This window comes from Syngnathoides biaculeatus, chromosome 18 (assembly GCF_019802595.1).
Source record: "Syngnathoides biaculeatus isolate LvHL_M chromosome 18, ASM1980259v1, whole genome shotgun sequence".
NCBI lineage: Eukaryota > Metazoa > Chordata > Actinopteri > Syngnathiformes > Syngnathidae > Syngnathoides > Syngnathoides biaculeatus.
This window is the reverse complement of record NC_084657.1, coordinates 4,417,650-4,433,562: the sequence shown is the minus strand read 5'-3', so window position 1 is coordinate 4,433,562 and position 15,913 is coordinate 4,417,650. Positions and strand designations below refer to the sequence as shown.

At 41.5% G+C, this 15,913-nt stretch overlaps 2 protein-coding genes across 2 annotated transcripts in view; one reads left to right on the top strand and one right to left on the bottom strand.

The window, feature by feature from the left end:
• The window catches only part of LOC133491507 (E3 ubiquitin-protein ligase RNF43), a 95,047-nt gene extending 86,734 nt beyond the window's left edge, over window positions 1-8,313 (bottom strand). The window contains exons 1-2 of the mRNA XM_061802739.1: window positions 8,182-8,313; window positions 4,998-6,276 (exon numbers count right to left, since the gene is read on the bottom strand). Coding sequence (XP_061658723.1) covers window positions 4,998-5,219 — 222 coding nt within the window. The 5' untranslated portion in view covers window positions 5,220-6,276; window positions 8,182-8,313. The remainder of the gene's footprint in view (window positions 1-4,997; window positions 6,277-8,181) is intronic.
• Window positions 7,654-8,843, top strand: supt4h1 (SPT4 homolog, DSIF elongation factor subunit). The gene is made up of 5 exons (XM_061802842.1): window positions 7,654-7,853; window positions 8,017-8,123; window positions 8,207-8,262; window positions 8,402-8,455; window positions 8,588-8,843. The coding sequence occupies exons 1-5, from the start codon at window positions 7,785-7,787 to the stop codon at window positions 8,653-8,655; spliced, it is 354 nt and encodes a 117-aa protein (XP_061658826.1). The 5' UTR covers window positions 7,654-7,784; the 3' UTR covers window positions 8,656-8,843.
• Window positions 8,844-15,913: the final 7,070 nt, after the last annotated feature.

Below are 15,913 nucleotides of genomic sequence, written 5' to 3'. Positions count from 1 at the left end.
TTCAGGGGACAGGGCACACGTCCAGCACAGCCACTGTTTAATAGACCACAGGGAGACCTGGACCAAAGCGAGGTCTTATGACTTCAATACACAAACAGGAAGTGGGAACGCAGTCAATCAAATTTAGGCCCATATTCAACACAGGATGACAGAGAAAACTCCATTGGAAACATTGTATGGTGCGGTATCTTGACTTGCATTGAATTTATTCCACAATCAAAATTAAAAAAAATGTAGATCATTTGAAAAGCCATTAATACGATCCAGTCCCACCAAAACCAGAACTGTGTTGTGTAAAAACAAAAGAATAGAAATGATTAAACTGGTTTTATAAAGCAGGACCGTTGTGGGCTGGGCCAGGCTGGGAGTCCACAATGACAACTGTCCAGTAAGTTCGTGAGTGTCATCAGATTCAAGGCAGTTTGTCTGGAGCGTCTGGGTTAGCTGCTACTGGGGTTTTTCATTTTGTATTTCTATCTGTGACTGCTTGTACCATCGTCAATTCATCCGTCTCCTGAGCTGCTTATCCTCACAAGTGTTGCGGGAGTGCTGGAGCCTATACCATAGAAGGGTACGAATGACAGCCAGTGGCAAAAGTTTGGTTGATCAAAGAACCAGAAATGGAGCTTCTACTCGGTGAAAAATGTTTTATTTTTGTTTTATTAGTGCGACATTGCTGCGATATTCCTTTTTTGTGTCTTTTGATCAAACTAATATGTTACGTGCACAAGTGTGCCACACCACCCCCAAGGAGGGCGGTACATTTGTTTTGTGGATAAGATATACACTGTATATATTTGAATGAAAATTGAAAGGCACCTTCAATGAATGCTTTAGGTTTTTAGCGATCTTTAATTAAAACAAATCACCTTATATGAAAACTCACAACTTCTCATGGCATTATCAAGTAGCATTACTCGGTAATGGCAAGTGTTAAATGTAAGTCTATGTACTTGTACTAGGTATGGAAAAAAAAAAACCTGATATCGGTGCATCCGCATCTTAAGAGAGGAAGAATGGAATGCACACCGCAGAGTCGACTGTCAAGCCCAATGTGCCAAAGTCATTAAGTTCATTGCAATGCTATTATGCACTTAATTTCCATTAAAGCCTGTTAAAAAGTCAACTGCTTTCAGCTCGCTTTTCTCCCCACTTCTTTTATACGGTACACTTCCATCCTGTCTTTTATTGTACATTGGTTCATTTCTTTTGACATGTGTTAAAATGTTGTGTGTAAGTTAAAAAAAAAAAAAAAGCCTTTATGATAGCAACAGTTTGAGCAGGGAACTTATAATTTCTATTGGTTTCAACGGGGAAGTGGTGGGGTGGTGCTCGGGGTCCTCGATTTGCAGTGGAATTGCGTTCCTGGTTCCTACGGTGGCAGTATAGCTCAAATTCACTATCATATTCACTACCAGTCTTTGCATTCAGCAAAATACAACTAAGCGCTTCCATCTGTCGCCGTTTAGTGGCTGTACAGTACATAATGTGCAGTCATATGTCGAAGTCACATTGGAATGAAAATGGTAGGAACACTTTTCTTATATAGCTACGAGGTGGCAGTGACGTATATATTAGCACTTTTTCCAAACTTGCAGATGGCAGCATACATTTATAACAGGAGTCTTAATTTTCCCCTATACCCATGTATAATGCGCATCATTGATCTTTGACATTTTGGAAGGGAGCTACAAAAAAAAAAAAAAATGCACACTATACATGAAAAATTACGGTATATTTGTAAAAATAATGATATACATGTATGTAACTTTTAAGGAAAAGAAAATGACATTTTAGCAAGTTCAGCTCCAAACCATTATCTATAGTTATGCTGGTTGCTCAGGAAGTGCTCTGAACTGTTTTCTGATTGGTCACCCGACATTGCGCATGAATTAGAACAGCCTGTAATCACTACTAACCTATGCTTAATGCAAAAGTAAGAACTTCGAAATAGTAAAAAAATTTGTCTGGGAAACACCGCTGGGCCGTAAATACAAAACAATTAAATGAAAAACTGTTACTTTACGAAGTGTGCCTTTTTACATATTCTTACACCACATCAACATGCGTAAACATCGATTCCGTTGCAAGCCGAAGACACCCCGTATTTTTAAATATGAATACATCAAATGTTAATGAACATTCAGGAGCAGATTGAGTGCAGCACCCTTGAATTCCACTTTTTTGTATCACAGAAATTAAGTGAACAGTTGTGCCGCTTTACTGGGACAGATTCGACACAAGTCATTCAAGGGAGCCCACTCCTCTCATCCAATGCAAGGCAAGGACATAAAGCACGAGCCTAAAGTGGTCTACACAGGCCCTTGAGTACCTGCTGGAACAAGCCTGAGCCGTAACAAAGAGCATACTGCAGGGCCTGACAAAAGTGAACCTTGCACATCTTGGACAGGACAGAACTGCCATGGCTGTCAAATTGTGAACAAACTGTTTTATGTACTCCTTACAGTATGGAGCATGCTGCAGAGACTCTGTGACAGCACTATTGACACATGAATCATCACAATTGACAAAATCTTACATTTCTCTTCACAGTTTTCCAACTCCAGTGTGAACTTTTACGAGGACTAATGAGGAATGCCGGAATTCCCGGAGTGTGTCTGATCTAAGCAATGCAAGATCAGAACTTGTTTTCCAACAAAGGTGCGTTCAGTTTTAAGCAGAGTGGCTTGCCGACGGCTTGCCTAGTGGAGAGCTATCTCGGAAAAGGGGCTGCAGAAATGGTCAGTATCAACAGTGGCAAAATCTCACATATTTTCCTGGGAGACGGTAAATAAATTGACACGGTGGCGCTTTATGGCCATGCAACCTTAGTCCAAACCGCAATGCTAAATACGCATGCTGGATAAAAAAAAACACATTTCTACCTCGCCTTGCAGGGTACCAGTAAGCTTAAAAAACACTTAAAGTCAAATTACAGTATATGGGTTAACATGTGTCATTTAACTGTCTTCTACCACACCTCGATAATAAAGTTGTCGAATTGAAGAGTAGATGTTAAACATTTTGGTGCGAGACGAAACTGCCGCCCGGGCATGACAGATGTTTCTGCGTGAGGTGTAAAACTAAATTGAGGTCAACGGCACTTTAAACAACGCCTGCGTCATCGTTATTGTTCAAATACATTTGGCTGTTCTGTCATCACGTGCCGAGTGGGAAGGCTGAGCAGTTGGTGTCTAGATGCGGGGGTCAGTGCAGGATGAAATCCTGCAAGGAGTATTTTAGGTTTCCGCTTCTTTGATACGAAAGTATTTATTCATCTTGATCGGAAGCACATTGTTATTCCTTCTGGCTCTTTGGCATCGTATTTTAGCTACTGGACAGCAGAATTTCCACCTTGAAGTATTATTCTGTCTGATCTGGTGTGCTTAATATTCAGGTTTCCTTCACTCAGCTCCATAAGTGGGGCACTTATTTTTAGAAACAGAATACCAGGGCAAACCGCAAGAACAATTGACATTACATAAGGAATGCCATGCTCGCAGTGCCTATCCAAATTGGATCCGGGACAGTTCTTGCATGGGGCAAGATTAGAAGGTGTGCCGAACGCGGCTGATCGGTGTTTGATCCTATTCTATCGCTCTTGTCCTCACTCGGGTCATGGGCGAGCTAGAGTTGTACCGGTTGACTTTGGGCGAGAGGAGCAGTACACCATGAACTGGTTACCAGACAATTGTGGAGCATGTTTCGCTTGGTGGTGTGCCATGAGATGTCTTTTTTTTTTTTCCCTCTCCTGAGTGTAAAATAGCTGCGTCGGCTCAGAAAAGCTTGAGAATCATGACTGGTTTGTGTTGACCGAGGAACCTGCTAAATGGAAGCAGGAGGTAAGTAAGGTTCCTGTCAGAGTGCAACAATAAAGTATTTTTTTTAATTCCACTGATATTATAGTGCATAGTAATTCAAGTACAACCTTTTTTTTTTTAAGGACAATTAACTTTCAGTTCTTAAGAAAACTTAACTGTAATGTATACATAAAATATCTTGGATACACTCAATATAAATAAATCATACTCGGGGTCTGTTTGCAAAAACTGCACTTAAACAAATGGAATATTAAACATTTAGCACATAAGCATAGAGCCATTAAACCACTAAAGAGACCCCACCAAAAAACAGCTGGGGCAAGCTCCAATTCACCCACAACACTCTTGAGGATAAGCAGCACAGAAAATAGATAGATGGACTGGATAATACTTTAGACAAATAGTACTTGTATGTTAGTGACATATCGTGCCAGGCGGAACAATAAAATGTTCTTCCACTAGATGGCAGAGGGTCAATCCAGGGGTCACCAACCTTTTTGAAATTGAGAGCTACTTCTTGGGTATTACTAATTAACGCAAAGGCAAAATAGTTCAACACACACTACTGAAGTAACATTTATTTAAATGAACTTTTACCGTTTACACTGCGGGGAATGCACTTCATTTTGTATTCCTCGAGATTCAAATGTGGTCAACTGAGAGATACTGGATGTAAGATATATTATATGCTACAATGAAGTTAATTCAAATGACAATTTACAGTGTACGTTATTAATCACAATTACACTCATGGATATAAAGAAACTGATCGTGTTAATGACCTTTCACAAAAGCTATCAACAGTCACTAAACACGGTAAGATAAGATGATTATCGATGTGCGACACTTTAGGTTCGAGAAATCTCTGCAAGCGTTTACGTTTTCAAATGAACACTGCGACAACATTGTGAGGAAATCACAAGGTGCTCTCTCTGGTAAGCTATTTTTAGAACAGGTCCTTGGGGAGCCCATGTTGGTGACCCCTGATTTAACCTATGCGTCCACCTGTTGCCATTGACTCGGAACAATAACAGCTCTTGTGCACAATTAAAGCAACTCAGATTTGCCAGGTATCAAGTCTACGGCTAAATCCTCATATGGGTAAAAATCGAGCCTTCATTTGTTGTGATGAGCGGACGCGTTTGTTGTTATCGTCGATGGTTGACTTTCTCTCACCTGCATGAGTTTGCCCTCCGCGTAGCCGGCGCTCCCTCCAACGAACACCCCCTCCAGAGTGATGGGACTGTCCGCCGGGTCGTTCTTCAGCAGCGTCACCTTGATGAGCGCCCGCAGGGCCGGCCGCTCGGACTCCGGGCCCGGCTGGCCCATCACCACCTGCAGGGCCGCCATGAGCAGCCACGGCCAGAGCCCGGCCAGGCGCCACGCGAGGACGCTCATGGCCTCGGCTGCAGCGGCGGAGCCCGGCCGCACATGGTGCACTTCAAAGCAGTCAGCAGGAAGACACGCAGCAATCGCTCCCTCTGTCTTATTACTATAAATATTCGGATTATTATTAATTGTCCACTCTTCTCTGCCACTTCTTTAGGCAACGCAATCCAAGCTCACGCGTGATCCTTCCATTCAGTTAATATTCAATCGTGCATCCAGCACTTTTCCTCCTTTTTTTTTTTTTTTTGCTAAATATTATTAATAATAAAATCTCTTTTTAGATTAAAACCAAACTCCTGTTTGGGAGTGACTAGTCCGTCCAATAATAATAATAATAATAATAATGGTAATTTAAAAAAAAAAAAAAAAAAAAAGCTCCTCTCCACGCATGTGTCGAAGTTCATTTAACTTATTATGAATAAGTACAGCCCAAATATTAAAAATAACATTGATAATACTAATAAGCACTTTGTGTGGGCAGTTGACGAGCGGCGTTTGGAGATGGCGAGTCCCGAGGGCGCCGCATTCGCCGAGCCGGGCGCACGCGGAAGGGACGGGTTGAACTTCATCGGCGCTCTGCGCTTCCAGGTGGAGGCCACATCACGGCCCGGACCGACGCTTAAGTAACATGTTTACAAGTTGTACGCTGGCAACGCGCGTGCTCCCAAAGCGTTTCAGAACTCCCTTGGCTGCCTCGCTCGCTTCCTCGCGTCCCTTCAGAGTTAAACAGTATTCCCAGTTGGATCGGCGCTGCGGACCAAAGTGGCTCCGGTTCCTACGGAGTTAGGTAGTCAGCGGCGGCCGCACGGCTAAAAACGCCGCCGTGTGCGGGACACGAGTGCTCCAAACTCCATGTCAAGTCGGTCAACTTGAGAGAGCGCGTGTACACGTCAAACGCGTGGACGAATCCGTGCCACTCATCCGCTCTCCCGTGTCCCTCTCCCTCTTGCCTCTCCACCGGGGGGTGTGTGGGGGGGGGGGGGGAGATCTCTCATTTACAGCCGCTACCTGCTCGCCAGGCCCGCTGCCTTCAGGGGCAATTCGACATCGTCCATGATTGGTTGGTCTGAAAAAGAAAAAACAAAGAGGCGATACAAACTTCTTCTCAGTTTGGATTCAGCCACATAATTCTACATATACACATTATATTCAAGCATGCGCATGACTACCCGCTTACAGATGTCAAGCTGTTAAGAAAAGATTTCGTTTTCCGGGTTTACATGAAGGCAACGAGACAACACAGAGGGCGTATCGAACACAGGAATGGGCACAAAAAACAACACGCGTGTGGCTCCCTCTAGCGGTTAAACTGTAATGAAACTCCAGTTAGGTACACACGATTACCATAAATCTCAATCACGCTTGTCACAACACACACTTCAGGGCGTACCCCGCCTCCGGCCCGAAGTTAGCTGGGATAGGCTCCGGCGCTCCCGCGGCCCTTGTGGGGATAAGCGGCTCAGATAATGGATGGACAATATTTTAGGGAATTCGTGAAACTCAAAACAAACAAATGAATAAAACGAAATGGAACCAGTTCGTCAGAATGTTGCATACCCGATATAGTAGTTGTCGAACTTTTTTTTTTTTTTTTTATACCAAGTACCGCCCCACAAAAATATTTGGCTCGACAAGTACAACCATAATGACCGACATTTAAATAAAGTGGTGTACTCGGCCCAAGTGTTCATTAAAAAAAAAAAAAAAAAAAAAAAAACTCAGCAGAAGTTTTGTTCCTAAAAGTTATACTTAATATAATCGTAAGACACTGTAACATTTTGCTGCGTTTAAAAAAAATGGTCTGAAAAATCTGGACAAAAAATACTTAACTCACTGTAACATGCATTGAATGTAATTTGGAAATTGTTTCATGCATGTTAGATGGAGCCCACGTACCACTAACTGCGCTTGTACCACACTTTGAGAACAGCTGCACTATTACACATATTTCTATGTAGAAATTTATTCTACAGAGAACAAAGGGAACAAAAGTGAAGGGAATAGTCACACAGTAAAATTGTAATAAAATTATTAAATGGAATGGAAATCAAACAATTTACGGATCCTGATTTCATGCATTCATTTTTGCGTTATTGTTACTTGTTCTCGTTTTTATTCCAATTTCTGTGTTTGGTCGGTAGATATGTACCATTTGCAAGGCCGCCGGAATAAATAGGACAAGACCCCCCAAAAATATGCTTTTAATTTTATCTTTCAGTTAATTACTTCAGTATTCAATCACCAAAGACTAACGGACAACCTACAAGAACGTGACCAAGACTTGCTTTTTGAGTATTACTCAGTAGAGTAAAACAAAACAAAAAAAAATGCAAAAAAGAAAGAAAGGAAACCGCCTGGATTGATATATTTTATCAGCAGCTGTTCATGGAACACTTTTTGGCACGTTATTTGAGTCTTCGTGAGGTGCGCAACTTTCTAAACAGGCACGTGAAAAGGATGCCTAAATAAAGGTCCTTCGTGGCCACACGGGCCTGATAGTGACGTACTAAAGTTGCGTCGTCTAAATTGAAGAAACCAATTTTTTCTGGGCTATTTTCATAAGGACTAGCGATAATGGCTCTGGAAACAGTTCCTAAGGACCTTCGCCATCTACGAGCATGTTTACTTTGTTCCTTAGTTAAGGTAATTAAATGACGATGAAAGAAATGTTTGCTAGCTTTACTGCTAATAGGTAGACAATAGCCATTAGTGGACACCGGCTACAATTTTATTATAGATAAGCACTCGTATGAGGCAACTCTATCATCGTCCTACACAGAAACAATCAAATTGGCTTCTCTTCTAGACTATTGACCAATTCGAATATGATGGCTGTGACAACTGCGAGTCGTTCCTTCAAATGAAGGGGAACAGAGAGATGGTGTATGAATGCACCAGTTCTTCATTTGATGGGTAAATACTAACTTGGCGATGTTGAAAAATAATTCAGCATGAGGTAAATGCTGCTCACCCTTGTTTCGTGTTTATTCCCACAGCGTGATTGCCCAGATGAGTCCTGAGGACAGCTGGGTAGCAAAATGGCAAAGGATAGGTATGATTTGGAGACATCTTATCGGTCATATCAGTGAAGAGAATTACAATGTTTCTTAGTGGTGACACAATTTAAATGCTTTGAAATCTTGACAACACTTGAAATTTTATTGTTATGTTTTGGTACTCTATCCTTACAGGTACCTTCAAGCCAGGCGTATATGCAGTGTCAGTGACTGGCAGACTACCCCCAGGTAGAGTTCAGTCGATGCGTATTTCTGAGCGTCTCCGTAGCATGGCTTGACCAGGTTCCCTTTGTCGTATGCTGTAGCATCAGCTTTACTCTGTATGTGTCGGTAATGTTGAACTCTTTTCTGTTTCTGGAGGTGTGGTGAGAGAGCTCAAAAGCAGAGGAGTGATCTACAAGTCCAGAGACACAGCAGTGAAGTCCTAACCATGAAAGCTTCAAGTATGACATCATGGCTTCATTGGAAAGAAACCATAACATATTTGTACAAAAGGACTTGAAATAAAAGGCATCAGAGGTCTTGAGACGCCAATCAGACATTCGTTGATTTTCATAATGTATTCTGTTTCCCTTTTATTTTTTCTAAGAGAGAAAAATAAACATCTACTGTTCTATGTGCTTGTGGGTATTGTCTTGGTAGTTCTAAGTACAAACCGCAATGAAGACCACTTGCTATCCTGCATTTAAGAGAATTATAGTACAATATTCTCGACTGTTCTGCAATTTCTTTTGGATTGTGTCATTTTGTTGCAGCAATTTTACTCCTGTTGTCCAACTTGATTTTTTTTTTTGGGATGGATTCTGTATAAATGATTTCTTGATTGAGCAGGTCTGTACGTAACCAGGCTTGAATGTGATGAGTGTCATTTAAAGAGAAATTGTGATTTAACAAGGGGGCATAATTTATTTATTTTTTTTTTTTAGTTTTTTTACTTAATAAATTAATTAAATACCATATCAGGTTCACTTGGGTTATATTTGTTTGATGATCTTAAAGTTTGGAAACTTTGCTTTTTAAACCAATACTTTTTAACGGCACTATATGAACTTGCTTCTTAGCTATTTTAATGTCTTTTCAGTCTTTATGTTGAACGTTTTCCCAAACTTTTAGACTACAACATAAACTTGTGCCTTGGACTTACTGCCTTTTATTATCGCCTGCCATCTCCCGGTGGATCTACAACTTCCTGGTGGGGAGGACACAACAGGTAAGGCTGGGAGACACCACCTCATCCTCACGCACCATCAGCACCGGAGCACCCCAAGGTTGAGTCCTCTCACCTCTGCTCTTCTCGCTTAACACTAACGACTGCACCTCGTGGTATCAGACCGTCAAACTCCTGAAGTTTGCAGGTGACACCACGGTCATCGGCCTCATCAAAGACAGGGACGAGTCTGCATATCAACAGGAAGTGGCGAGACGAGAGCGAGAGAGTGTGATCTACACAACCTGGCGAACACACTAATAGACTGTAGAAGTGATTGTGGACTTCAGGAGACAACCTTCACCACAGTTGCCCCTGATGCTGTCCAACTGTCGAGACCTTCAAGTTCTTGGGAATTACGGTTTCAAAGGACCTGAGGTGGGAGACGAACATCAACTCCATCCTCAAAAAAGCCCAGCAAAGGATGTACTTCTTGCAGCTTCTGAGGAAACACGGCCTGTGGCGTGAGCTGCTGAGTCAGTTCTACACATCGGTCATAGAATCAGTACTGTGTACCTCCATCACAGTCTGGTTTGGGGGCGCCACACAAAAGGACAAACTCAGACTGCTACGGACAGTCAAAATAGCTGAACGGATTATCGGCACCACGCTACCCACTATTGAGGACTTGCACGCAACGCGAACGAGGTCCAGAGCAGACGGGATTCTTTCAGACCCTCCACATCCTAGCCACGAGCTCTTCCAGCTCCTTCAGTCGGGAAAGTGCTACAGCTCAATGCAAGTCAAAACTAGCAGCCATTCAAACACTTTTTTCCCCTCTGGCAATTAAGTCATTACATTCTTAATCATCAAATTTACTACTTTCTGCCTTGTGACATTGTTGGGACACTCACATTCTGCAGGTCCAATCAATAACTGTATCAGTAATTAATTTTTTGGGACTATCGCACGATTCGTCACTTTAAACTGCTCCTTTTGCACAACTGTCATTGGTAAAGGGACTGTACAAGCTTTACACAATGTGGGACGTTGACACACTTATCTCCTACCTGTTCTAAATGAAGATTTTACATCTTCTATGATTTTTATATGGAATAGTTCCTATAAATAAAAATGTCTCTTGTTTCTTGTTCTTGCTCCTTCGTTGTTCTTTGTTCTGTAAGTCGTACCAGGGCAGCACCGTTTTTTTTTTTTTTTTTTTTAACACAAAGATGGTTCTGATTCCGATTGCAAAAAAGAAAAAAAAAGCACAAAACTATGATTTCAAAATCCCTGTTTTGAAATATGTATATTAAGATTTAATTTGATTGCAACTCGTTAATTTATGTCGATGGGGAAAAAGTGTTTACAGTGAAGGTCAGAGCAAATTAACTGCAGTGATTATCAATTTGCATATATCAAGACAGTAACCACAAGATTTAGATGTTCTTAAGAAAAGTAATCATAACCACTTCTTTTCCATGCTATGTGCTTGCTGGTCAGCACTTTTAATTTATTTTTGTGTTCAGCGTTGCCATTGAACCTTTTACTATCTAGTTGAGTGTTAGAGGATCATTTGCTTTTAAAACTTACGATTAAATTAATGGCTCCGCACCAGAGTATGTGTGTGCCCCGCTTTAGGGAAGTGGAAGTGCAAATAATAAGTGTTGAATATTTCCAATATTTACATTGACATTTTTCTTGCATATCTGCAGCCAGTTTCACTTCGAGGCATTCTACATTTAGCTCTGCAACATTTGGGCAGCGGGATTGCACTGCCAAATATTACCAGCAGGGGGGAATCATAAGTGATTTTTCTGGCATCAGTCAGCAACTGTCCTTTGCTGTAGCCTACAACAAAATATTATCCATTTCCATTCACAGACCTTTAACAAATACTTGCACAAAATCTAATACGTAGATTTAGGATGTAATCATATTGCTGTTGGGGGAATCAGGCGAGATCATATTACCGGTACTGGTCGTAAAGAATGTTTATTTTTTTTGTACTTATTGTTCAAGATCACTGTGCTCTTTTCGTTGTAACCTCATGAATTTAGGTCATGAACAGGAAATATAAGGATGGTAAAACCAAGGCACTTGGAGTTCGGATTAAAGATGCTACAATGCAGTGTTCGGGTTAGTTACGTCTTATACTGTACATCACAAGTAAAGCATTACAATACACTATTTAATATGGATAGCAATGCAACATAAAAACATTCAAAAGTGATGGAATTGCCACGTGGTACAAACTTGGTCTAAATTAAACTGCACTTTGTTTTTGTTTTTTTTGCAGTGAGCCTCCAAATCTGTCACACCACCTTGAAATGTTATGTAGTAATAATGCAGGAGTCCGTATCTGATAACCATTACATTATTCTTACTTAAGTATACTGCTACACGATAGCTACATTTTGTACTTTCCGTGTTTAAGGTGTCGAGGTTTGTGTGTGATGTGCGCTTTTGCTGCTTCCGCTAGGACCACTGTCAGTAAATTAGTATCTCTGACACAGTACAGCAGGGGTGTCAAACTTTTTGTCGCGGGTCACATTGTGGTTATGGTTTCCCTCAAGAGGGCCGTTACGGTGGTGAAAACATAAAAGTTTGATTGCCTCATCATATTAGTGGATACGTGCAACAAATGTATGAATAATGTACAAACACAATTCCAAAGAAGTTGGGATGTTGTGTTAAATAAAAACAGAATAAAACTATTTGCGAATCAGGTTCAACCTATATTTAATTGAATGCACTGCAAAGGCAAGATATTTAATGTTCAAAATGATCAACTTTGTTTTCAGCAAATCAATTTAGAATTTTGTGGCTGAGGAATGTTCATCAAACAGTAAACAGGCTAATTGGGAACAGGTGAGTGCTATGATTTGCGTATAAAAGTAGCTTCCCTGAATTCATTCACAAGCAAAGATGGGGCGAGGTTCACTTCTTTGTGAACAGGTGTGTGGGAAAACAAACAGTTTAAGGACAATGTTTCTCAATGTACAATTCCATGAAATTGTGGAATTTCATCAGCTATGGTCTAAAATTTCATCAAAAGGTTCAGAGAATCTGGAGAAGTCGCTGCATGTAAGCAGTAAGGCCAAAAACCAACATTGAATGCCTGCGACCTTTGATCCCCCAGCCGGTACTGAATTAAAGAAAAAAAAAAGAAATCACATCAATGTGTAAAGGATACCACCACATCGGCTCAGCAACACTTCAGAATACCAATGTCAGTAAATACGGTTCGGCGCTACGTCCGTAAGGGCAACTTAAAACCTACTACGCAAAGCAAAAGCCATTCATCAACAACACACAGAAACACCGCCGGCTTCTCTGGGGCTGTGATCATCTGAGATGGACTGATGCAAAGTGTTCTGCGGTCCAACAAGTCCACATTTCAAATTGTGTTTAGACATGGTGGATGTCGTGTCTTCCAGGCCGAAGAGAAAAAGAACCATCCAGACTGTTATGGACACAAAGTTCAAAAGCCAGCATCTGTGATGGTATGGGGCTTGTGAAGGCACCATTATCGCTGAAAGGTACATACAGGTTTTGGAGAGACATATGCTGCCATCCAAGCAACTACTTTTTCATGGACACCCCTGCTTATTTGAGCAAGACGATGCCAAACCACATTCTACATGTGTTACAACAATGTGGTTGTTGGTATCAAAAAATGCTTGCAATATCTCATTATTATTTGTCATATGACAATTTGAAATTTTGGTACGCACTCTAGCAAGAGAATGGAAGCTCACACAGATAATTTGCTTTTGCAGGCCACAAAACACAAAAGGGGCCAGGCTGGATCTGGCCCCCAGACCTTGAGTTTGACACCAGTATCCTTAAGTACGGTGGTAAATCTTTAGAAGACCAGGAGAGGACTCCACTTATTAAATATTCCAATTTACATTTATAACATCACTATTGAAACCCTCCATATTGAAGTTTTGTTACAATTGTGTAAAAGCTAAGCAAATGTTAGTCAATTCCAAAGCAACACTATTCCCTATGTGGGTCCACTTTATGTTTTGGCCTGATGTTAATCATGCAAAGAGTAAGAATGGACTGTGATTAACTACAAAAGACTTAGAGGTGAGACCCCACCCCATTTTCACTATCTGCTCACCATGCATATCACCCCCCATACTCTTTGTCCCCAACGGCAAGACAACGTTTCCTCCATCTATTCATTTTTTTATGCTCCAAATGACAGGAACAACAACAACAACAATAAAAACTCCAATTTGACGCCTCTCAATGGCATTGCTTAAAAGTCTACTGCTGAGATGGCTTTTTTTTTTTTTTTCCATATTAACCCTTTTATTCACCAAGTGTTTGTGTTACCATTGCCGACGAGAATCTGTTCTCAATTTCCTTACAGCCCAAAGATAAATGATTAAGAGGCTGCAATCAACCAATGCTTTTGTGTTATGGGAAGAAGCTAGAGTACCTAGAAAAAAATCCACACAAGCACAGGAACAACACAGAAACTCCACACGGCAAGGCTGCAGTCAAGATTTGAACGCAAAACTGCAGAACAGGCAGACATCCGCTAGCCTCTCTCTTATCGCTTAACTTCTCCAGAAGTGAATGCAAAAGTTAAGAACTATTATAGGGTCCAACTCCAAACCAAAATGAATTTGAATCTCTCGTGTCACGCAACTTTCGGGGTAAAGGTCACCCGCGCCTGTTTTCACCGCACATTTAGCTTCACGCGAGTAAAGTCATTCCACGCAAGCGTCTTAGCAAAAACAAAACCGAGAACTGCGTGCTGCAAGACTTCCGCGACCACAGGCCTTGTCAAACAGGAAGGCAGACGCGACTGCCAGGCTCAACCAAACGTGGCGTGCTTTTTCACGCAGACCGTGGCCTAGTTGCGAGTTGCAACTGTCGCTTTTGCCCTTATTTGGGTATGTCCGTAACATAGCGAACAGAAAAAGCTGGGGTCTCGTTTGAAGCACCTCATTCACAGGACAACTTGCAGTGAGTCTGGCCTACGCTGAAATTCCATCACCACACATACGAAAGAACACTGTAACATTGGGGATGTAGGGAGTGTCCTTGGTAAGGAGGGTGGACAGCGTTGACAAAAAAACCACAACCACACCGTGCTTCATGAGGACTTCCTCTCTTTAGCAGTTACAGCGTGTAGGCAGATGCTCTTGAGCATTTCACTTCCTTTTACAGAGAATGCCATCTTCAGGGGACGTGAATTCAATAAGGGAACTTCTGCTTGAGCGAGCACATGCGGGGAGGGGGGTTGGGTGGAAGGGGAGCTGGCTGCCAGTCCAGATAAGTTGTATCACCTAAAGGCAGTAAGGGCTCTCCCGGGAAAGGCCTCGGCCTCACGCGGCTCTCCACACAGGGAGCCAGAATCACTTTCTCATTAGCGCCACACAAGACGTTGTACTCACAACTTTGTATTAAGTAGTAGCACTCGTGGATTTGTCCTGACTGAATAACTCCATTTACATGAGTAGGTGAGAGAGTACTTGTGTTGTGTTGTGACATATTACTCATGACACCTACAGGAAGTGGAAATGGAGGCAAAAGTAGAGCTGTATGTAATTGATCGTCACGGAGGGTGGGGTAACGTTGCATTTTTTTTTTTTTTAAACAGATAATTCCTAACACACGCGTTGGCCATTGCTCAGTCTACGGTTGTCACGGCCATTCCTGGCTCTGCCCCCGTGCGTCACTGTCAACCCCTACTGGGGACAAGATGAAAAGTTAAAACCAATGTTTTAAAAATGGGCCTTTTCTTAATGGTGGGACAAAATTGCTAATCTTGGGAAGTCATGGTTGATAAATCTGTTCATATTTCACAGTTTGGATGTCGGGCAGGAATAGAAAAATCATGCCTCAGTTCAGACAGCTTCCCTGTGGCCCCCCACCCCTCCATTTTGTGTGGGGCCACGCCCATTTGCAGTCTTATTTGGGGGTCTTTGACGTGTGTGTGTGTGTCCAGACTCACACGATAGCACTTCCAATATGATGATACTAATTACGTTAAGTAAAACAGCGCAATCTAATGAGTTCAAATACAAGAGAGTTGTATCAAATCTCCCCATTGCGATGATAAAAAAAAAAATATATATATATATAAATAATGGGACAAGCCGAAAGAAAGAAAATATATATTTAGTGACATTAAAGTCAAAATATTATAAACAACAGCACAGTATAGTCTTAGATCATTGTGTACTCCAACCAGATTAAAGAAAAGTTCATTGAATACTCTTTGACCGCGGAAATTCAAGCGGATCATTATCATCTTAGTAAATGGTTATTTAAAACAAAAAAGAAAAGAAAAGAAAGGTTCTATTCACTGTCCTGCAAGTGGTCACAATATTTGGGGCTGTTAGGTGTTTACTCTTACTTTGGATTTGGGACTTCAGAAATGTTCCAATACGGCTTTATTGAACCTTGCAGGGGGATGACAATAAATGCAATTAATGTAACTGTGTCACAGTTGCCTGATGCAGAGCAGCAAAAACTTTTTGGCAGAGACACAAATCTGATGTTGCCGAGTT